The sequence below is a fragment of the Linepithema humile genome, chromosome 5 (genome assembly GCF_040581485.1).
Source record: "Linepithema humile isolate Giens D197 chromosome 5, Lhum_UNIL_v1.0, whole genome shotgun sequence".
Taxonomy (NCBI): domain Eukaryota; kingdom Metazoa; phylum Arthropoda; class Insecta; order Hymenoptera; family Formicidae; genus Linepithema; species Linepithema humile.
The window spans coordinates 6820022-6844837 of record NC_090132.1 but is presented as its reverse complement, the minus strand read 5'-3'; the positions used below and the strand labels follow the sequence as shown (position 1 = coordinate 6844837).

Below are 24816 nucleotides of genomic sequence, written 5' to 3'. Positions count from 1 at the left end.
TATGAATATTTTTAGATTATAAATTGCCTGTTCAATTATTCATACAAATTAAACTGATGTAACACTGTTTTGTATTAAAACTTACATGTTATATTTGCAATATTAAGATAATATCATTATTTTACAATCAATGTATCAATCATGGATTGAAAAAGTTATTTTAATCGATTCAAAGATGCAATTATTACAAACAGATGCAATGATGTAATGGAGATGAAAATATTAAACAAAATTACAAAACATACAAGGGTTGCTAAAAGTTTTGTTTTAATTTTTAATTTGTATTGCATTTTTAATTGATATTGCATTCCCTAAGCAGTCACTCGTACATAAATTAACACTTGTGCAAATTTTCTTGAATAGCATCACGCTGTATTGTTTGTATTGAAACGCTCATAAATTGTATTTTTTTTGCAATATAAATGCAAAATGATTTTATGTGTTAACTGTGGATTGAAAAATTACTTTAATTGGGCCATACGATTATCACGAAGAACAATAGATAGAACAATATTATTGAAATAAATAAGTATTAAAGTCATTTTGATGTCAATTATCATAATTGAAAACCTTTATCATTATATAAGATATGATAAAAATTATCGCTTGATATTATTATGATATTTGCAACTTACATGGTTATAAGCAGTCTTATGCTGCAACGATTATCACAAAATGTAACATATAATTAATATAAAACAGTGTTAAGTAAGTTTAAGAATGTTTAACGTTTGTAATGATAAATTCTTTTTGCACTCACATAATTTAAAATCGTGCAACTTTGATATAAAATGTGTGAAGTTATAAGTAACATCTGTTTTGCGTGTAAATATTGTGTCTACAGTTGAGTGAATAAATAAAGAACAGTTGAGTGAATATTTACCGAATCTTATCTGTTTTTAATTTACTTTTATTTTTTTCTCGTTATGCAAACGTATTATGTGAAAATCCACGATGCATAAAAATATAGAATATTATTTATTTATAGTTTATAATGTTAGGGATCTTATTATTCAATTTTAATAACGAGATAATTGACGTTACAGAAACAGATTTTGTTAATAAATATGTTCAAGATTTAGATAAATATAAATCAGATTTTTAAAATGGATATTTTTATATTTTATTTTCGTTCTTGAACTATTAGATCTATTACAGCACAGCAAAATGTAACATTTGTAATAATCGCGTGTGAATTTTTCGCACATTAGAGATATCCATGGGTTTTGCCCCACTTAATTCATCCCCTCTCACAAACATAGCATGAATTTGATCTTCGGGCGAAGGATAAAATCATTCTGCGAAACGACAACCTAACATTCGACGGACAGCAGCTGTAGCGATCACATTAAGCAGTATGATCGCTCTATTGATCATCGTCCTCGCGCTCCAATCCGGCCTCAATCAAGCCGTAGAATACACGTAAGTACAAATTTAAAGATTGATATTGTTTCGATTTTATCAAATTAAATTTTCTTGAAATTTTAATGGATGTCGTATTGTCATGTCGCGTATAAATGCAGATATTATTTTCGCGCATCTCGAGTTTAATCATTTAAAAGTGGTATAATATTGGAAAATGTAGATAATTTAGTATCTATTTACTGAAATTATATTGATTTCGAGTTTTGATGCCGCTCTGTTACTTTGCTCGATCATCATCAGCTGTTTCTTCGTATACTGGAAAACATGTGCGTGTAATACATAATATACATGCTTTTGTAGCGATCAGGTAATAGCGCCACATCGCTATCCAACTATGTGAGCGTTAGTTTAGATAGAAAGGTAATTCGTTTGATACACGGTGAAAGCAACAGGTGGGTGGATTCATTGAGAAATAGACCGTATCGATCGTACTGAGAGGTCTTCCCAAAGTTCGGAGGCATTTAGAAGATTCTACTAAATAAATCAAACACTAATAATAAATCAATGTAATTCGGCTTACTTATTTATCTAATAAATTACAAATAAATGAAAACTACCACAAGCTAGATCTAGTTGCTTATATATTTTTCTATATTATAATGTACATACGTTTCGGCACATTTATTTTGACCACTCATCATTAGTGTATGTACATAAATTTTAACCTATCATATCAATACAAAACAAAAACGCATGCATATATAAATTATAATAAGGTTGTAGGCTGAATATATAACTCTCAAGATGACTTCGTAACAAACATACATAATACAGAAAAATATATGAGCTATTAAATGTAGCTCGGGCTTGTGGCAGCTTTCGTTTATTTGTAATTTAGAAGATTATTGTGCTCTTATTGCTTTTGCAGTTTTTGAGTTTGTGGATGAAACAGCATTAGAAATAACTATGAATAATAATAAAACTTCAATTTTTTGGATCAGAATACAACAAGAAAAATTTAAAATTTAATAGATAAAGCAAGATCACGTACATTGTGTGAAAAGGATCACGTCTGAAACGTTTGTTGTGTATATAAATATAAATTTTGCGCAAACATCTGGTATTGACATGACAGTCCAGTTTTCTTATGTAATTTGATTTTTGTAAAACATTGGACCTGATTTACATTATAATGTTTAAATAAAAATCTTTAGGAAAATGTAATACAATCTTAGATGAAATATTGTATAAAATAAAATGCAATTTTTTTCTCAAAATTATTATTCTTACAAATGAAAATGTTTAGTGTAACAGGTAATATATTTTTTATTTTATCTTTATAAAATTATAATAATATTTCTTTATTATTATGTATTATTTTATTTAGCTGACATAAAATTTTTTTAAAAGATGGAACTATTTTTTTTTTTTTCGCGCCTCAGAAATGACTAAAATATGAAGTGGCAATGCATGGTTACGTACCGTAGTATTACAATTCTTTCGAGCATGTCGGCTTTGAGTTTCGTTTTATGAATACCAAATGAGAAGGCATGATCAGCATCAATCTTTAACGCGGCTAGAGACTTCCATTACAATCTCACAACGGGATTTAAACACTTACACATTACTACAGACCTCGTTTCTTTAAATACATTTGGAAAAATATCAATGAGATTGATAGTAAAATAAAGATAATAAAAAAACAATCAATTATACTCTGTGATTGCAATTTGTATTACGATTAGCGTGAAAAAATGATAACACTCGTACTAATTTCAAAGCTTTATGTAAAGAATGTTTTTATAAGTAATTTATATTATAAGACAAAATAGTTTATTTTATATTATTACATAATTAACCGATTAATAATATAAAAAAGTAGTGTGCAATAACAAGATTATTCTTATTGCATCTCTTTTATCGGAAACGATATTTTTTAATCGCTATATTTATTATATATAAGTTATTCATACCTCACATCTTACAGTCAATCAGCATGCGTAATTAAATTATTCTTATCAATACAGTTGCATAATAAGTTGCAGTTAACAGAATAATAAAGTTATAAAATTAAGATAAGAATCACAAAAGTTTTAATTTGATAAAATTAAATAAAAAAGCAGATTTTCCGGTAAAAATAATCGCTATTTTTCTTTTCTTTATTTTTCAAATCAGCTCTCCTTGGCATTATAAATGCGATGGCGGTCTCTGCAAGAAAGTATTAATTACGGAACAAGACAGCAATCCAGTCGCTCTTAGCGTGTGCCAATTGACATGCGGTCAAGGTGGAACCCTTTGGCCGAGGCCGACGGGACACCTATCCATCGGTGAATCCGTGGTGCAGCTCGATCCCAATAATATTGTACTGATAGGAATTTCTACTCAAACGGTGGTAGGAAATCTCCTCCAGAGGAATGTGGATCGTTTAAAGGAGAATGCGAAGAAGCTCGGCGGCCCTGTAACTGTGAACGGTGGCGGTACCGGATTAGTGATTCGCTTCAACGATAAACTTAATCTTGACAACGCTAAATTGACCTTGGACACGGACGAGAGCTACACTCTCCAAGTGGCTTCTGATTCCGATGGACTGGTGAGTTATAGCAAAAAATAGCAAATTAGAAGTAGAAGCGTGACTGCTTGAATAAATTTACTTCGTATTCTTGTTGAACTAATGAAGTTTTTTGTGAATTGTCACACTGTGATTGATGTGTTTTCGTATTTAAATAAAATGGACAATGTGTCTATTGGATATTAAAAATAATAATAAAATAATAAGAATCGCCGCGTTTTTTACAAAGAATTCTTAGATTCTTATAAAGATTCTTATAAATAAAAACAATGGAAAATTAAAAATGTGAATATTTTAATGCATCATCAATATTATCGTGACAGTTTAACTACTGAAGTAAATTCTCAGTATCTAGAAACAAGTTTCCTGCGATTCACACATTCAAAAAAGATATAACTATATATATGTATACATATATGAGCATATTATCTCATAGTTAGATCGTGGTTTCCGCTGTGTTAAACCGCTATTAATCATATAATCTTTCTCAATGAGATATGTTAGTTAAATCAAAATAAAACTTTCCGAATTACGCGGTCGAGAAAACAAGATATTAAGAGTTTTAAAAACATTCAAATATTTCTTGAAGTTTTATTCACTTTAGTTATTGTTTTTAACAGATACAGAAACAATGAAAATTTAATTAAATTATATATGGAAAAATATTATTATAATAAATTGAATAAAAGTCAAGTAAAACATTTTTTATTATTTACTTTTTTCTGTCGTTCTTTCTTTTATTCTCTCGAGGATAACGGATTGAGTCTTGTTTTATGAATACTGAGTGAGAGAGACAGTCTTCTCAATAAAACAATCCTCAGGTGAAAGTCGATGTCACGGCGAATACGTATTTCGGAGCTCGACACGCTTTGGAGACCCTTAGCCAGCTCATCGTTTTCGACGATTTACGCAGCCAGATTCAAGTGGCCAACGGAGTGTACATCGTGGACGCTCCGAAATATCCTTATCGCGGAATTCTACTGGACACGAGTCGAAATTACGTCGACAAGGCGACGATTCTGCGAACGATCGATGGCATGGCCATGTCAAAGTTGAATACCTTTCACTGGCACATCACCGACTCTCACAGCTTTCCTTACGTCAGTAGAACATGGCCTAAGTTTGTTAAGTACGGCAGCTACACGCCAACTAAGATCTACACGTCTGAGATGATTAGGGAAATAGTCGATTATGCTTTGGTCCGCGGTGTCAGAGTCCTGCCTGAATTCGACGCACCAGCGCACGTTGGCGAAGGTTGGCAGTGGGTGAGTAATAACTTTCGTGATATCAATAAAAGTAACGTGGACAGATAATAACGGATAATGCGATTTGACGGTTAATCCAACATGTGGTTTAACATATGGCTGTTCTATACAATTCAAAGTTTTTGCCAGAGATTTCTTCGTTATCTCGAAGAAGGTATTAGTACCTATATTTATAAAATTTTAATAATTGCAGCATATTGTGAATTTATAATAGTCGTAAAGAAGAAAATCTTTGCAAATAATGTAATAAAAGACAAATATAAAAATATAAAAGAAATGTTCGACGGAATTTGTCGTTTTTTTATGACATATCTTTTATTAATGCACGATGCGTTAATGCACGAACAGGTTGGCGACAACGCGACAGTTTGCTTCAAAGCCGAACCTTGGATGAAATATTGCGTGGAGCCGCCATGCGGTCAACTGAATCCTACTAGCGAGAGGATGTACGAGGTTCTTGGGGGAATTTACAAGGACATGGTGGAAGATTTCCAGCAGCCAGACATCTTTCACATGGGCGGCGACGAGGTCAACATCGAGTGCTGGAGATCAGTGAACATCATCACCGACTGGATGCTGAAGAAGGGATGGGATCTAAGCGAGAGAAGCTTCTACTTGTTGTGGGATTATTTCCAGGAGAAGGCTCTGGAGAAGCTGAAGATCGCCAATGGCGGCAAGGATGTTCCGGCTATTTTGTGGACAAGTGGACTGACCAGTAAAGAGAATCTTCAACATATCGATCCTAAGAAATACATAATACAGATTTGGACAACTGGCGATGACGAGACTATCGGCAGACTGCTGCAAAATAACTTCAAGATTATTTTCTCCAATTACGATGCTCTCTATCTTGACTGCGGGTGAGAAAAATTGATGGAATTAAATGCTGTATATTTTTTCCTTTACCAAAAATCATATTATATTTTCGCAAAAATAAAAAAAAATAAACAGAATTTTTTAATATCTCGACTTGCACATGATAGATGTTAATAATAATTTAATTAAATATATCTATTTCTGTGAACAAAAATGTGCAGCATATGATCGCATAATCATAATTTGTGCTATGAATGCAGATTACATTTTTTGAGAGCTGAGCTTTAATTATTTTTTAATATGTTTTATCTTTCTTAGATTTTCAGCCTGGATAGGAGAAGGTAACAATTGGTGCACGCCATACAAAGGCTGGCAAAAGATCTATGATAATTCTCCGTTGCAAATGATCAAGAGGCAGGGATACGAGAACAAAAAGCACCTTATTCTAGGTAAATTTGTTATTCAATTTTTATTATCTAAAGTTAAACCTGTATTTTTACGCTAATACTACCATCAATGCTAAACGTTATTTTTCACAATATGTAGAGTTGGCTTTAAAGTCGCGTAACGCGGACACAAAAAATCGCAGTAAAGTTAAAAAAACACGTTTTGAAGGTAAATATTTTTGACACTTGTTCTAAATTTTGCGAGAAAAATTGTTTTGTCAAGCTACAGAGTATTGAAAGTACGTAATTTTAAGAATAAAACAATGTGTTCTTTTTTCGAGCTCAGGACTGTGAAAACAAAAAATATTTAAAAACGACCGAAAGCATATAAAGTACAAATTTCAAGTTTTTTTAACTTTTTGTCTGCGATTTTTCGCCGAGTTACAGCTATTTAAAAATTGTTCAATTATAAGAGTCTGAATGTGACGTCTCGGTGTGACAGAACAGTGCGGTCGAATGGCCGAGTTTTGCAAGCCGAATAGCCGAGTGACTTCAATGCACGCGTAGCACACTAACAATACGCATTCGCCCGTACTAATGGCGCATCGCGCTCAGCATAGCGCATAGCGACGCAAATGGTTGCGATAATTGGTGCTTTAAGTTCTTACGTGTTTTTTTTTGTAGGTGGAGAAGCAGCGCTTTGGACCGAACAGGCAGATAGCACGTCTGTCGATTCAAGATTGTGGCCGAGATCGGCCGCGATGGCCGAGAGATTATGGAGCGAGCCGGATTTCAAATGGCATCATGCCGAACAGCGAATGCTGAGACATCGTGAGAGACTCGTCGAACGCGGAATCGACGCGGACAGTTTGGAACCTGAATGGTGCTTGCAAAACCAAGGCTCATGTTACGCGTAAATTTAAAAACTGTGCTGTAAAAACTCATATCTGTTTTTATTTCTATCCAAACTCTTTCTTTTTACAATTTTAATGTTAGAATAATTTTACTTTAGAGCACTTTAAAATAAATCGCCACAACCATTTTGATTTTGTTGTCTCATTTCCTTCGCGTGCAATTCATTTTTAGCAATTGACGTTCTGAATCAAAACTTTCAATCGACGTTTCACATTGCCACAATCAAATGCAATCGAGACAAAAATTAAATTCTGTTTAAAGAGAAACACACTCTTTTTCTGTTAAACACTATTATTATTATAATACTACAAAATAAAATTCAACAATAATAATACTGCAATGCAACAAATTTTGCTATTATATTTTTATTCGCATAGTCACGTTCACAATATCTTCGAACTGTGAAGAAAGGCAATAAATACCGATTGTACAAAGCAATGTCATACATCGATCATACATTAGGACTGAGGCGTTCTCGTTGTTTCTCGATGCAAATTAAATGGAAATTCGTTCAAAATTATTTGAGTATGTTACAGCTCTCAAAACGAATTAATCGTACATGTACAAGTATGTATGCGTATGTATGTACAGGTAAAGTTAATCTATTTGCAGGTACCGTGTAACGATGCTTATGAGATTACGAATGAGTAATCGATAAGCTAAAAACTGGATAGAGTCAGTGTTTAAAATTTTTATGCAACGATTCTGGAGTATCTTGCAAAATACACATATATGAGATCATCGTCTGTCTCGTCTCTAAGACGTAAAATTAGTTTCAAAACATAGCCATTTTTTTACTTTTTCTTTGATTAAATCAAGGCTGCACAACTGGCTTGTCTGTGAATTCTTGTATTTCTCGTTTGCTTGGAAGTCTATGGAAGAATAAGAGAGAATGGATGTACCTTTCCCCGTTAAAAATAGCATCTATCTCTTAGAAAAGGCATCATACATAAAATATTAAAAATAAGGAATAAAGTTTCAAAATAAAAAAATAGGAAATAAACTATATCTTTATTATTTATTTTTTATTATAAATTGAAGCATGACATTCTACATATAAAAATTTAATTTCTTATTTCTAATTTTTTATGTATAATTCCTTTTATTGTGTTTGAACTCTTACGGCCCGGAGAATGCGAGAACAAAAGAAATTAAGATATAATTAGCTACGAAGAGCCATAAACCTTGTCGCGAGAGCAGCGAGGGCATCCCGAATTCAGCGAGTTGTACAACTTTGGATCAAGTGCAGGACAAAAACATCGAGAGGATGATAATCTTAAACATCCGTATTGGTATGTCATGCCGATTATTCATTTTTTAACACATAAACCGCAAAGATGAAGTCGATATTCTTGAATACGAGATGCTATCAAAAAGATTTTGGACTGTACTTCCTCCCAGAAATTCTTTGATAGCTGTGTATTACAACTGTTTCGATTATTATGATAAACTTCTTAAAAATGTCACTTCTTTGATGTCATTTTTCTCGCGCAAAAAGTTAAAACCTTATTTACGAGTTAAACGAGTAAACCTAACATTCACAAACATTTCACAACAACAGATAGATCGTTAAAACTCTGGAATCGCCTGGTTTGGCAATACATCTTTTCTTAATCCGCTCAGACAAGTTAAGATCCTGTTTTTTTTTTTTTTTCTTTTTTTGCAAACTTTTCGTGCTCAACGTTGTTTGTACTACTTATTTCAGAGACTCAATAGTGCCATGGAAAATATTTTTTTCACTCACGAAAGTGAAGTTTGATTATTCCCGATTTTGTATTGTTAATAGTTGTCCTCTTTGTAGTCGAAGGGTGTCTTCACGAAGTACGTGGTGAGAGTTCCCTTGCCCTTCACGTACGTCGGCCCTCGGCAAACGAGCTCGTATCCGGCGTCCATGAGAATCTTGGCAGTGTCCTCGGTGACTTGCAACTTGCCCATCTCACCGCAACTATCCATTCTCGACGCAACGTTTACCGTATTTCCCCAAATATCGTACTGCGGCTTTTGAGCGCCTACGACGCCCGCTATCACCGGGCCATGATTCAAGCCTGGGGCAACAAATATTTGGCTATTATTTATATTACGCACAACATCGAAGAAACAATTAATAACTTAATATTTGTGACGTCATATTTATTATTCGAGAAATATTTTATCATTATGAAAAATATTCCTCTAGATATAGAGATATTTTTTTTTGGTGAAACTTTTAATAATAATAGTATTAAAAATTATATAATGTTAGCATTAACTCTATTGTTTTTGTTGCAACATAATAATTTTCAATATCTACCTATTCTCAATTTAAATCTCTGGAAAGAGTCCCTGTTGATTTGATCCAAGATCGTCATAAGCGCAATGGCAAACTCAACGAGTACGATTACGTTATGATCTTGCTGCTTCAATGCATCCTGCATAAAATAAATAATAATAAAACAATATTATTTTAAAATCTGTTATCAAAACTATAATTAAAATATATTTCAAGAAAATATTTTATCCGCATAATTCCATTTTATTTTTACAAATATTTTACTCAAGCAATTTTTTTAAATTTAGATCGACATCATCAATATACATGCGCACTAATTATTAACTTCTTTAAAGACGGAAAAATCTTACAAAAAAAAATCAGATAAGCCACGGGATCTTGACTTCGACTTTATGACCCTACCTTGCCATCACCGTCCTCTTTGCCCGGGCTTAAGCCGGATGCCAACATATAAGTACTACCTATCGTCTTGATTTTCTCGATTCCCGAGAACTTCGGCTTGAGTAAGAGCTTGTCGAAGTCACAAATGATCTCGTTGAGTAGACGCAGACACTCAAGACCTTGCTTGTTTATGTCGGTTTCGTCGTAAAATTCCTTGTAATTCGGAATCGACGCAAACATCACAGCGATGCTACTGTACCTCTCGTGATAAAGCTCCTATTAATTAAAAATAATAATACTGTTTACAAAAATATTTCGAATCATTGTGCATCGCGAAATATACAATGAACATGTTTACATTTGAATATAAAATGATTTTAAATGCCAATTAAATTAATGTTACATATCGTAAAATACCTAATAATTAAATTCCGTAATTGCATATAACACGTAAATTCCGACAATTACGACGCATAAATTCAATATTATTACTGTTTTTTAATAAAACAATCCGCTGAATAATCACGATAAAAATAAACCCGATAGAGATAAAAGTTGGAAGAGTTTACCTGCGTAGCTCTCGTGGCTAAAAAGTGATCAGCTACGTGCGCCGGTAGTATATTTTCCAGGAGAATTTTATTGATTCCTCGCATCGTCTCCACTTCGTCCTGCTCTACTCTCAGCTTGCTCTTCCACAGAATATCCGTCCTAGATGTATATTCCACTTGTCGATCAAGAATGTGGAGTATCAAACTGACAAGCGCCAGTAGATAACCCACTTGCATTAAATAATGGACGCCGTAAAACCTGCGAAAGCAGTTCGCGTAATGTTGCAGAGGCTTTGCAGAAAAAGAAGGAGATTTATAACGCTCGCTCGAGAGTTTCGAGAGGGTCTTACTCACTTGACGTCGGTACTTTTGTAATATTGTTGAATGACTGGTGCTTGAGAGAAGACCACGAGTATTACAGCAATGGATAGTAGCATTACGCTTAACTTCAGCAGAAAACCGACTCTTAAGTGTGTCCATCCAACTACTAGCGCGATCACCGGAGAATATACGTACAGCTGAAAGTTTTTTTTAAAGACAAAAAATAATTAGAATAAAATCTTAAAATCAATCTTTTTCTTTTGTATGCGTATAATGTATTGTGAGAGCGTTGAGAGCGAGAAAATTATGTTTCGATATCGTTTTCGTGTGTACTTTGCGAACGATGGAAGTGATAAATAGTTAACGATCGAGCGAGCAAAATACGAATTGTCCAGGCGATCGTTCCGAGCAGCAGAGAATAACGGCGAACGAGAGCATCTTCGTGAGTCGGTTTTTCCGCAATCATCTGCGAACCGCGAATCCGTTTAGACATATCTTATGGATTTGAAAAGCGCCGCTCGCTCTTCAACTTCTATCTTTTATATCCCTCTATTCGAAGATGTTGAATATATTTTCAGATTATTTCCACCTATTTATTTTATTTTTATGTATCTTGACCCCGAGACTCAACCATCCTACATTTTATAAAATCTTCATCTTTAATTCATTTTATATTTATTTTTGTTTCAAATAATATTCAAATATTATTTTTGATTATACATACTGGTACAATGTATCCAACAGTCTGATCAACTTCGATCAGACTAATGACTGATGACGCGATGGCCAGTAGAGCCGTTATCAAGTATACCGTGATTCTGATACCACGGCTAAGCGCGATGTAATTCGTTGTTTCGTCAGTGTTCTCTGCGTCGTCTCTTCCACTAAACCACGAAATTACAGCGAATATAATCAAGGATGTTAAACCAGCCGCAAAACAACCGTAAACTGCAATGCTTCTATAAATAGAAAAAAAATCAGTTTTTTAACAATACTAAATAAAAACCTTTTATTATTTACTTATTTATTAATTTAAATGCTATTATATTACAAGAATTTAATAGTTTAAAATTTAATAGTTTAAAAGTTAACAGAGACTAATAGATTGATAAAATTTTTCCAATTAGATAACTTATTTTCGGCAACAGAAAAGTTTCATATTATTAGTTTAAAAAACGTAACAGCTATTAATAATATAGTATTACGACGAATAATATTATTTTATTTTGCAAAATTTTACAAATATTGACTTTGCAAGTTTGGTATAAAGACATCAGAGTAATATTCTCGTGAAGCTGACCCAAATATTAAGGATTAGATTGTGTTACAGAAACTCGCCTTGGCAGGTAAATAATCTGGATGCAGAACATCATCGTGTAAACTACGTTGGAGGCCACGACGTACCAAGGATATTGTTCATCCCTTTGCTCTCGGTATAACTGTTTCTGATTCTTATCCTTGAACGAATAAGTAAAAGGCGAAATCCCTTCATTTCCGCCGCACCATTGTCTATATTGTACATAAAAATCGAAAATGTTTCTATACTGCAGATTATGTTAATTAATTTAAGTTAATTAATTGACTCTTATTTGTTGCCGCAAATTATATTTATATAAAGAGATTAAAATACATTAATTAATTTTAATAATAACTATGTATCACATATATATTCATATATGTATACGTAATGAAAAGAAAGGGATTTAATGCAGAGATATTATTATTATTATTAAGATATTAAATTTACCCCTATTAATGGTTAAATTTAATTATGTCTGTGATATTGAAATCAACACGTTCTATTATGTACTATATCCGTTATTAAATTAACAATCTTAATTTCCGTTTAGCGCATTGATATAAATTTGTAATTTGTATAACTCACTGTGCATCAAAGCAGTTGGTATTGTTTGCTAATAGATTGGATTCGATCATCGCAATACTCTGTCGGAGAAAAGTGCATTTTAATTCATTTCAATTCTACTTTGTTGATACTATTTATAAAAGTAAATCATAACTCACTGTTAGGCCAATATTTTTTGCTAACGTTGCTTCGGCTATATTTGCGAAAGGTTTGTCTGCGCCCCAACATTCCACGTATTTTGTCATTTTGCTACTAGGCCTTGATCTGTTATAAAATATTATTGATATTACGTAAATAAAGAATTAAATAATAAATAATTAAAAGAGTAAAATATTTGTAAAAATAATATTAGATATTATAAATAAAAATACTGTTGCAGTTTTCCATGCAATCACAAAAAATGACAGTATCAATCACAAAACAGCAGAAAAGCTTTTAGCTCTTGCTACGTCACTATTGTGATGTTGACATTTTTGCATGAGACGTGCTTTGATCAAAACCGAATTTCAAAGTACTTTATAATGAAACACACCTGGAGGGTACTGGTCCAGGTCCGTGTATACGATTTCCACCGTTTTCCATTTCACTTTCCTCTCTGTTTTTCTACGAAAAGCAAGGACCATCAGCAAATTTGCATCTGCCGTCTTCTCTTTACACGAAGAAATAACATCTCGTACAATACGTTATATTCCGCTTGCAACTGTTTTAATATCCTCGTTAAAAAAATCAACAAACAATATCGTTAAAAATAACGTAGATAGTACCAAGTATCAGATTTCCATTTCCGAGAATTATCTAAAAAAATCTTGCTTAGAAAAATTTTATGTTGCCGTGAAATACGACGAATGAATTTTAAGCAGCGGAAATTAATCTCCGTCATTGTTATCAAAATTACATTTTCACACACTGAATAATATAAATGGTTTTATACATTTTGTTCCTGCAATAAATTTTTTTTTTTCAATTATTACGAGGAGATCTTCGATATATCTTTATTACACAAAATTTAAGTCGCATGACGAAATTGCAATTTGCTCGAAAAAAAAGAGCATTTGCAAGCAAGAAAAATGTAAGATGATAGAATGGTGCGAAAGCCCGGCTTATCGGGCTTTTAAGCAAGTTTTTAACTATCTTCCGCTGGAATATTTATCGATAAACGGAACATTATGATTCAAACTTCGTTCACACAGAAATAAGATAATTTTCCACTTCGCAGGCAAACTTTATCATTACTTTCTGATAGATTATGTCTCGACATTCACACGGATTTTCTATTTTTTCACGTAATACTGCATTGTCCACTCTGTAAGGTGATTTTTGTATTACGATTTCGCAATATGATTTGAAGTAAATGACATTACTTTCCGCAAAAATTTGAATTAAGTCTTTTCTCATAAAATTGATAATTGGATTGTCATATAAAAGTGTACTATTTCTAGAATGCGGAAAAATTTATTTAAAGCGACAATTTTAAATTGCAAATAAAGCATTTGTTTTTATCGGCATCGTTTTCAAGAAATATTACAACCAGTATTTGCTGTCTTTCGTATAAATATATAAATTGCTTGTAATTCAATTTCCGTACTCAATGTCAACAATTAATTCGCGTCAATAAAGATAAAGCACGTACTGGCACGCTATGGCGAATAAATGAGGAAATCGCGATGCTTCGACGATACCATTTGTCTTTTGACAAAGCGGAGAATTTAGCAGCGGGGATTAAGAGTAATATTTCTAATTATAAATTAGGAATCAGAATCAGCAAAGGAAAGATTGAAGCGCTTGAAAAGCTATCAAGTAATGATAAATTCTCACTTACCTTAGTTGGCACGATAAGAAAAGTCTTTACTTTGTGCTGAGCAAGATAATTGTCCCGGGATCCTCCATCACCCGGCTCAACTTCGAATCGATCGCCCAGTTGCAATAGAGTAGCTTTTGTGATGTGAACTCTCCTTAAAATTGCAAAGAAATCGTTGCTGATATAGCAATATAGACTAACGTTGCTTCTCTTATATGATTTTGTACAAATAAAATCTCGCAAATTGTTGTACTAATCGCAAATTATCAAGCGATCGCCAAGAGTTTTAAATTTTAATATTCCAACACCTAAGATATATTTTTTAAAATATAACTGGAGTTTTATGCAATTATGTAAAAACATAGATGTAGAAAAAGAATCATAAATAATTATCTGCAAAATTGTACAATCCGCGATGGAACTCTGTTTTCGAAGTTGCGTGAAAACAAATATTTTAGTTGTCGACGTTAATATATTTTCGTGTAGAACATTGTAGACTGCGGCGCGCGTCCAGAGGGTTGCAACAACATTAAATCGCCTTACCCCGGCAGTCCGCCGCTCTCCATATGATTGGCCAGAGTCACGTCGTCGCTCCACACGTCGAATTGCCATTTCCGCAGACCAAGCACTCCGCACAGCACGTTTCCCGTGTGAATTCCTATCCTCATGTCGACGTTGAAGCCGGTGGCCTCGCGGACAAACCTACGCGCAAGGAGACAGTTTGAAAATGTATTTTCGTACCGCACACGCGGGCACTTCTCATGCTCGCTCCCGTATTCCCACTGCACGTCTCTTGTTAGATTTCCACGATTATCCGATTCCGAGTACTATTTATTCAATGCGAGTTATTTTCGTGATCGTTAAAGGTAAGTGGCAGTTTTATTGATTCCCCGCGACTCTTTCTAGCCCCGCGATTAAAATCTCATTATTGTAAGAACTTTAATTTATTATTTACAACTCTGGTCCTGTGGGAAATCTAATGTAAACTTGAAGCAAAAACTTTTAATAGCTTTATACAATGCCTAAATATGTAGCCGATCAATACAAATTTTGAATTATTGACTTCAAAGAAATTTCGCACTTGCGATATATAATTTAGTAAGGAAAAAACGCGATTTCTATTTATTATAAGTAACAATAAACTCTCTTATATTTACTTAGTGCAAAAAATTATATTTAAAAAAAGAATTATTTTTAACTTGTTATTAAAAATAAATGTAGTATTTAGATATCAAATGTTAAATGATGCCTGTTAAAGGACAATGAGGGAATTTGTAAAAACAATAAACTATTGAAATTGTTAAGAATAATGAATAGCAGTTATGACAGCAGTGATGACTAATCTTTCGATTTGCGTTGACCCGAGGTAATCGCATTTGTAACAAAGCAGTGTTATATCAAACGTATAATCGAAGCTATGCAAGCCAAATGATCGCATTTTGATATGCGGACATCATTGGCAAAGTGCATACAAATCTGTAATTAATAAAGCGCAATATGCGATTAACTGAAGGTTGCGAAATGCTGGCGAGAGCAGATTGTATTCGCCAATTACTGTGTGTAGTTATGTAATATCGTAAAATGTAGAAAGATCTAATGTTCTGTTTTTGGATTAAGTGGAATCAAAAATTTTGCATAAATCTTTCTCTTTTTAAATTTCTATCAATTAAACCACTAAAATAATAATATATTATTTAATCGGTAACTATAAAAAATTTGTATTTTTTCTCATTCAATAATTATTTGCATTATTGTACAAGTAGTGAGTAAAAAAAAATATAAAATAAGAAATAGTATTAGAAAGTTAATAATGAGATATATTATGAAATATAATCGACGCAATATATACGTGCCTTCATTAAAAGAGTTTTTCTTTTTTCTACAATTTCTTTTACATATAAAAATAACGCATAACAATTATTTTCACATTTTTTCATGCTATTCCGCTTTGGGCAATTTAGAAAAAATTGGTAGAAAAAGTGTAACTAACGAGCTGTCGCTCGTCAGCAATATGCTATAATTTTGGTATTTTATTCGGGCTCTTACCTGATAGCATCGATCATTTGCAGTCCCATATTCACGCAGTTGTAAGCATGATTCGGGCGTGAAACGGGAAGCCCAGAAACGCAATAATAACAGTCACCCAAAATCTTGATTCTCATGCACTGATTGTCCTAAAAATCAAATTAATTAATCACACAATATTCCAAAAATCATATTAATTACGAAAATTTCATTCAAATAGCTTTTTGAAATAAAAAATTATGATTATATATCTTTCTGTATATAATAGTTAACTTTTCTATAATTGTTGCAATATTTTTAATATAAAATTTTGTATATTAATTATAAATTTATTTGTGTATCATATAATTTGCATCATTAAGCATTATCGAATTTTTCTTAATTTTCTATAAATCTGTATTTTGTTATAAACATTCATTTTTATTTTAAAAACTGTTGACAATTCTGTGAATATATCTAATCACTTTAAGCTCTTTAAATCCCACAGTCTTTTTTTTTATCGAAGACAGATATCTTTCCGGCAATCTAGTTGCGAAAATGAACATGCTGCTCTCAAAGACGGCAAATAGACAGAGGAGATATCTCGAAGAAGCTTCGATAGATTCGTATGGGTTTCATCCATATAAATGGAATAAAGTTTTTCTATTTGCAGCGTCGCTTATTCGCGCCGTATAGCGAGATGATATTCTACCTTCTCCGCGCATAATCGCATTTCGAACCATCGCTCATCGTATCATGATAAAATAGCTTCGTAGAATTCATAAATTTAAGAATAAACTCGGAATTTTATTCCGCTCGTGTAATGCTGATCTTGCATTCGAATTTGATTTGGACTCAATCTGATTTGATTGACTAAGGTCAGATTTAATAAGATCCTAATCAGACAAGTGTTATAAATTTATAATAAGTTGGATCCAGTTTTCACTATCAGTTAGAATATCTTGATTGAAAAATGCAAAAATAAATAAAAATTTATTGCGCGACGCTTTACGAAATTAATAATTTTTAAATGATAAATATGAGTAACATGAAATTAATCTTGAAAAAAATAGCAACAAATAATTTTTTATTTGTAACATAGCCTGACTAATCCGGAGCTCTAAGAAGTTTATCGCCGACAAGGATATTGTCTTTTTCCTACATTTTCCGGTTCGCTACTTGCGTAATCGTATTTACGTGACTTTTCTCTTTCCCTATCTATCCTTTCTCCTCCCGTTATCTAGTCCGGTTTTACCAGCCGTGAAACTCAATGGTTATCGGAGAATCAGAGGAGTTGCCTCGATAATAATTGTACAAATTGCGAGAAAGCACTCTACTGCTTTGTACGAGAGCAGGAAAAAAGAAAAAGAAGAAAGATACAAAAAGTTCTAGACACCTTACATTTGATCCCTTCGCGATTGCCATTATTATTTTATATCATGTACATTACAAGCAGATACTGCGAATAGTTGAGGTTTTACGAGGTGTTTAATATTTAAAATGTGGTCACTTTAATCTCGCAAGAAAAGAGAGAGCCATTCTGAAATATAGTCCATTTTTTTATTCAGTCGAATTTGATTATTTATTTGAACTTATATATAACGACCTACATAACTATGAAACTCGTTTAACTTTGCGCAATGCATGTCGTAAATAAATTTTTTACTTTTTTTAGCGAGAGTGCATTTGCAATAGAAGTGTGTAATTGCTTTTGTGTATGATTTCGCAAGAATTGGATTTTTCAAATAGTTACGGGGGAAAATTTGGCAAAGCTTTCTCTCTATTGTCAATTTGTTCGACACAGTCTTTCGTTTAAAATTCAGTTACACGTAAAAAGTCATTCCAATATGTTTCAGTTTATTCCAATATATATTGTACAAGCATTGTATAAAAATATAAAATTATTCCTGCAAACAGATTTATTCTCTCTCTTTATGAATTTTATGGCACAAGTAATTATGACAATTATGGCAGGATTTCATAATTTTGTTCAAAAGTTTGACAAACTTGGCAAGTTTTCGCAGAACAATTAACTATTCATAAATTGCAATTTGCCATGGGAAGTCGGCAATTACGTGGTATTATGCGACGATTTAAGAAAAACGAGAAGTTACGAGTTGCGATTACGCAGCTGTGATGTGCATCGGAACTGAAATCGGCGTCGATAAATTCCAACTTTCCCGTCAAGTCACGTAGGAAATTGAATCCGGAAAATTTTGTCATCGCGGTATTCCGCCGATCGCAAGATTATGAAAATAACCATCGCCTTCCGAGGCCAGCGACGACTAATACAAGGCAAATACCACATCGTGGGATTCTCCGAGAAGACGGAATTTATCTACGGCACAATTCCGTTATCGGTCTGCGTGCCTTTGCTACATTTTCGCCATTACAATTACTACAATGACCATCCGGAAATCTGTTGTCTACCCACACGCAATTTTAATAAACGCGGATTTATTAATATTAACTAATTTAAAACGAGCATTTTAACTTATTCAACGTACTCATACTTTTTGCAATATCGAATTTAATTTCTGTTATGACTTAAGTATATTAAAAAATTTCGACGGTTCGACAATTCGACACTGCAGCGATTTAATAAAGTGAGCAACAATGATTTAATTTATATAAATTAAGTAAAAATTTTATGCACAGTGAAAAATTTAATAAGAGAAAAATTCTAAAAATTTTGAAAATTTTATAGTAGAAAATTAATGTTGAAAATGAAAACTTGATTGTAACTTGATAACAGTTTTTGTGAAGTGTAAAATTTAATGATTTAACCTTGGTAGGCAATTAATAAGGCAAAATTTGCCTCTTTAAAAGTTAATTTTTATGTATTTTTATTAAATTATAATTAGAAACAATATATGTTAGAATTAGAAATACAATATATTATAAATAAAACATGAAATAAATATAAAATAATGTTTAACTTATTTTTTATTTTGTTAAAATCAATTTATATAAAAAATTATTTTTATTTTTTACGGCAATATAACAGACTACATCCTTGTCAATAAATCCTTGTTAATAAAATATTAAAGCAACATATAAAGCATTTTTGAAATAGCCTCTGGTTTTATTTTTTTTTTCTGTTAGCGAATCAACTAGCGTGAAAATCCCATTTGCAAGCTCGGAAATGAAGGGAAGATTCCGTGTGCGAAATGATCCGGCCGTTGACGATACAGTATTCGTCGAACCAACACGTAGCACTCGGATTCATGCCGCGCTCGGGTGACGCTATAAGTCCTTCCGGCTGCTATAAAAGCGAGTTATGCGATCCCGTAAAGCTGAAGGTCTTGGCGTTTGCAATGTGGCCCCCGGCGAGTGAGATTTAGCAAGCTGCTCACTACTAAAGCTTCAACCGCTTCCAACTAGCTTACTCCTTCGAACAGACGTTCGGCTTTATAAACAATTTCTGAAGCTTGTGATCGATAACTGTGGTGGTGGCCGGCAATGTTGCGGTTACGGGAGCAGGTCGAAAAATAAATGAAACTCAACTTTTAAAATCCGCCCGCGGATGTACGCTCGACTCTGTACGATACTGGAACCGTGTATTGCGAGTTTGTTTAGCGATATTAGCTTTGGTTAATGTGAGTTACAGCGTCCGCAATGTCGACTTGTTTGTAAATAGTTTTCAAAAATTTAGAGAAAACAGTGGAAATTGATAAATATACAATAAAAAGCTAACAGAGCACATAACATTATCAAAATTATCTTTTATATCGATTTGCTTGCTGTTTCTATAAATTACACATTATTGATTTTTTCTAAAGTAAATTATCTTACATTCTTTAAAAAAGGAATAGACAGAAATTGAAAGTGCAAAAATATTTTATCTTAAACGTAAGAACTGTACAATTTTTTACTTAAATCAAGTAAACTAATGAAGTAACAAAGTTTTCTCAAATACTTGGACCATGTTTAATGTTGTGTTTCTTTGTTATTTTAATATCGCGCTAAAATAGCACAACACAGATCTTGTAATATCTTCATCTTTTTTTACCAAAAAGAAAGAATAAAATTGGTATCTAATTATAAGCAGACAAGCAGTGTAATATTAATTGTAAGTACATTTTTCATAGATTCATTAGTTCATAATTTAATAGAGCTAAAGCTTATAAAGTTTCAATTTATACGGTTTATGAGCAATCGAAAGAACGAGTAAAAATGACGATATAAAACTATATTGTACTTTTATTAGATCTTTATTTGACCTAGAAATTATTCTAAGTACTTTTTGTAAATTAGCCTTTCATCTATGACCTAATTAAGTTTTGCATATCGATAAACCAAATTTACGTTATAATATTGTAAAAAATTTACTTTTAACTTTTTTTTTATAATATTATTAAATATCTGTCTTGCTAACTCAATTACTAAATAAAATTTTTACAAAATAACATGTTATAGTTCAAAAAAAGAAAAATAGAAGATACTCGTTGACGAAAAAAAAAACATATTGATTACATTTTTACAAACTGGAATCAACAAATGGAAGAAATTTTAACTCCATCATTCTATCACAGTTTAATTGAACAACATTCAATATTTGTCGAAAAAGTGCGACCGTCGCAGATCACATTTCGCAATCTCGTTCATTATTTTTTAACCAAAAGTGATCTATCACTTTTGCAGATCCGCAAATTTGCAGTTCTGCAAATTTCATTATATTGCGAACATTTCTTTCAATTTTCCATTTGCTTTCACTTGTCATTGTTTTTTACTATAAACTTTATATTTTCTAATATGAGGAATATCATGTCTTTTTCAGCATTTTATTTTCGCAAAAACTGCTTGTGCTTTTAAAAATATTATGTTTGTATAAGTCGCTAAACGGAAATACATATGAGAATAAGAATCAGAAGTACCTTGCAAATAATTTATAAATATTAAAATATTAAAAAAAAATATAGGATTTATCGTAATAAATATTTTTTGAAGAATTTTTTGTAAAATAAAAAATTCTGTCTTTTTAAAAGCTAGGAAGCTTGAAATTATACTGAAACCAGATGTTTGTAGATTTAGTAGAATAACTTTCGTTGAATAAATTTTATTAAATGTGAAATGTTTGGGTATAATATTATTCTTGCAAATTGAAAATATATTTTCTGCGTTCTTCTTCGTACAAGTTGTAGACGATCGTATATTTTACTGGATAGTAAAAGGTCTCAAACATTTGATTTGCTTAATTCGTATTGATTCGTATTAATGGAACGTAGTCGATCTTAAGTTAATGGATGAGAACAGCGACATTGTACGTAGCAAAAGTTCTCTCTCTTAGTGGCTCTCTACGTTTATCAATACGATCGAATATCTCTCATTTATTTTACTTTGAAATCAAATTCAGAAATAAAATGAACAATCGTAAAAGCGTGTCAATAAAAAATAATGCAGTATAGAATACTGAGAATTAATAAAATACTAAGTGATAAATAAAATTTGTTTCTTGCATATTTGCTAGAAACAATTTTTACATGCAACTAGAAAATTACGTTATTGAATTGAAAAATGTACTAATTTATTAGACAAATTAGAATTTTAATTAAAAATAAATTAGATTTATTCAACTTTTACTTTTTCTCTTACCTGTGCTATTTGATCGAATCTGCCGAAGAGCTCGTTGAGTGTCTTTACGAGATCGGAAGCCGAGAGCTGTTCCGAGAGCGGTGTAAAGTTGACAATGTCGGCGTAGAGAATGCTAGACAATCAACAATAATACTCTTTCTAATTTTATATTTTAAGTGATGCATAAATAAAGAATAATACATATATTAATAGTGTTAAAAAAATTTAAGTTTAATATTTACATTATCTTTTTTATGTGTAAATTGAAACAGAATGAAGAAATAGAATATCTTTAACAAATTATTTAATAACTTATTTAATAAATTATTTAACACTTTATAAGAAAGATAATAATATTAAGATTAACTTTGAACATGTACATAATATATTTTTGCATTCTCAAAGAAGTACTTTAAAAGACAAATGAATTATACGTTTTCATACATTTTATATTATCCGAACTACCTTGGTCAAGAAATATACCTCAAAGAAAGGGACATTGAGAAAATATTCGCCTTTGATCGATCGACATTTGAGTCGGATGCTGCACAATTGTGCAGTCACGTGACGTAAATTCAAATGCATCGCTAGATATCAATGCATAAATAAAAGAAGAGCGATCAAATATGTGCAGCGCGCATTTAATTTAATGCAATCGATATTAATTCGTGACCCAAATAATCTACGGGAGCGAGAAGCAAATACGTGTCTCTTAAAAACACTGATTAAATTATTTCTGTTCTTAACCTTGTAAAGCCCGTCGTTATCTTATTTTTAACATTTGTCTTGGTGAATTGATCAAATATTCATATGAACAATAGAAATCTTCTCGCAGTAAAGATATCGAGAAGTAACCGCAATTAAAATATTTAATTCTCATACAAAATAAAGATTGTTATTTATTTTGAATTTAACTAACAATATATAACAATTAGGAAATATTCTATAAAGATTTATTTCATTATAATGTGTGTTATCAATTTTAATGACGTACCTGACATTATTATGTCGCTGCACATACATCTCTTGAAAGGTGGTTTGCTTATGCTTATTAGCCTCTTGACAAGCATCCGCCATTTTCAACATTATACTCCTTTTTACCTGTAATAAAATATGTTATATGAATAGACTTTTTTTCTGCATGAATACCTATATATCATTTGTACAAATATTATAGTTATTATAAATACGTCACTGCTTAAATTGACGATTGGATTAAATGTTTATTTATTCCTATGACGTATCGAATTGTAAATTTCCGGATTATGCCACAACGTATCGACAAAACAGTGTACACCGTAGTCTTCGATTAGTGGATTTGCACGCGAATCACTCATCCAAGGTCGTAAATTATTCATGTGACCGGTAAATACGCGTCCATACGCGTTATTTGCAATGGTGGAAAATAATCGGAATTTCAATTGCAAACAATTTTAATAAATAAATAAATCCTCTCCATATGTATTATTAAAAATAATCAATTCTTTAATCAAACCGTATAATAATTTACAATTGAAAAAATAATAGAAATAAAAGCGTAATTGAATAACAGAGTAATCCGCCGGATTATTTTTTAACATTTAAGATTATTCAATCTCCAGCGCTATCAGTGTTTTAAAATCATCTTCGATATTGTAATACTAGTTTGCAGGAGTTTATCCAGTGTAAGTCGTACGCGGTATTATAAGAGTGTGTAGCAAAAACCGAGGAATCGATGATCGATAGGAATCAAGAGAAGACGCGACATTTTTGTATGTGATCGTCCTGAAATAAATATCCACGCCCTCAATATATTATATGTTATTATACTTGCAAACTTTTTTTATCTCTCTCTCTCTCTCTCATATTAATTAATAACGACACTTTACGAAAACTTTCTGACTGCTCATCTATTTCTTAAATAACTAACATCAATCTTCTACTATCCATATCTTTCATTTCAAGCTAAGTTATTATACTACGATGTGCAGTTTAATTTCACAGAGAACTTTTGCATCAATCTTTTAATTGCTTCCGTTGGCAAACTTGTCGCAAAAGTTGCAATCTGATTTTTATCGCAGTACGATATTTCTTAAATCGATTTGCATCAAGAGATTGCACACAAATCCTTGTACGTAAGTTGTGATGGAGAAAGTCGTTTAAAATCGATACATTTACTTCTTTTTACACGAAAAAAACTTCTTGCTTCGACAAGAGGAGAAAACAGATGAAAACAACTGTAAATCTCATCTGACATAAAATTTGAATCTAAAATTTCATTCGACAAAAGATATTAATTAATTAAGGATTGCATATAATGCCACATAGATACGTACGGACGCGCAGTAAAATTATTCATTGCGATTGTTTCCATAATGTACCGCAATCATGATTTAGATTACGCATAATTTCACGCGATACATTTTTATAGCTCACCTCTGCAGCAATATAGGCGGGAATAACGCTTAACAATAATTGCTCCTGTTGTTCCCTCTCGCATTCCAGCTTGATTCGCGATTCAATCACCGTCTTCGTACCGGAGAACGTTTTTCGATGTGCTGTAGCGGTCAGGATTCTGTAGTACATGCCTGCGAGAATGGCAGCCAGGAAGAACACGATTTCCACGATAATCTGTGAAAAAAAAACTTTTTTTTCCTGAAACGCCTGCGTTAATTTAATTAGATTCTTAAAAACCTCAATTTATAACGAGAAGCACGATAAATTGTTTATTACAATATAACATCGAAATGCACTTTCAGAAA

General features: G+C 32.1%; 2 protein-coding genes across 3 annotated transcripts in view; one reads left to right on the top strand and one right to left on the bottom strand.

Moving 5' to 3' along the window:
- Nucleotides 1-1267: 1267 nt before the first annotated feature.
- On the top strand, nucleotides 1268-7447 carry Hexo1 (Hexosaminidase 1). The gene is made up of 6 exons (XM_012364688.2): nucleotides 1268-1422; nucleotides 3541-3955; nucleotides 4756-5199; nucleotides 5548-6059; nucleotides 6334-6464; nucleotides 7086-7447. Exons 1-6 carry the CDS (start codon nucleotides 1358-1360, stop codon nucleotides 7316-7318), a joined length of 1800 nt encoding a protein of 599 aa, XP_012220111.1. The 5' UTR covers nucleotides 1268-1357; the 3' UTR covers nucleotides 7319-7447.
- Nucleotides 7336-24816, bottom strand: part of Ac76E (adenylate cyclase type 2 Ac76E) — a 38595-nt gene continuing 21114 nt past the window's right edge. Inside the window, exons 4-19 of one of the 2 annotated variants that reach the window (XM_012364686.2) lie at nucleotides 24491-24709; nucleotides 23070-23176; nucleotides 22097-22208; nucleotides 16544-16671; nucleotides 15041-15199; nucleotides 14519-14651; nucleotides 13232-13302; nucleotides 12858-12963; nucleotides 12721-12779; nucleotides 12174-12344; nucleotides 11560-11794; nucleotides 10869-11032; nucleotides 10536-10773; nucleotides 9988-10242; nucleotides 9607-9724; nucleotides 7336-9361 (exon numbers count right to left, since the gene is read on the bottom strand). In XM_012364686.2, coding sequence (XP_012220109.1) covers nucleotides 9096-9361; nucleotides 9607-9724; nucleotides 9988-10242; nucleotides 10536-10773; nucleotides 10869-11032; nucleotides 11560-11794; nucleotides 12174-12344; nucleotides 12721-12779; nucleotides 12858-12963; nucleotides 13232-13302; nucleotides 14519-14651; nucleotides 15041-15199; nucleotides 16544-16671; nucleotides 22097-22208; nucleotides 23070-23176; nucleotides 24491-24709 — 2541 coding nt within the window. In that variant the 3' untranslated portion in view covers nucleotides 7336-9095. The remainder of the gene's footprint in view (nucleotides 9362-9606; nucleotides 9725-9987; nucleotides 10243-10535; nucleotides 10774-10868; nucleotides 11033-11559; nucleotides 11795-12173; nucleotides 12345-12720; nucleotides 12780-12857; nucleotides 12964-13231; nucleotides 13303-14518; nucleotides 14652-15040; nucleotides 15200-16543; nucleotides 16672-22096; nucleotides 22209-23069; nucleotides 23177-24490; nucleotides 24710-24816) is intronic. The other variant, XM_012364687.2, reaches the window with a different exon arrangement.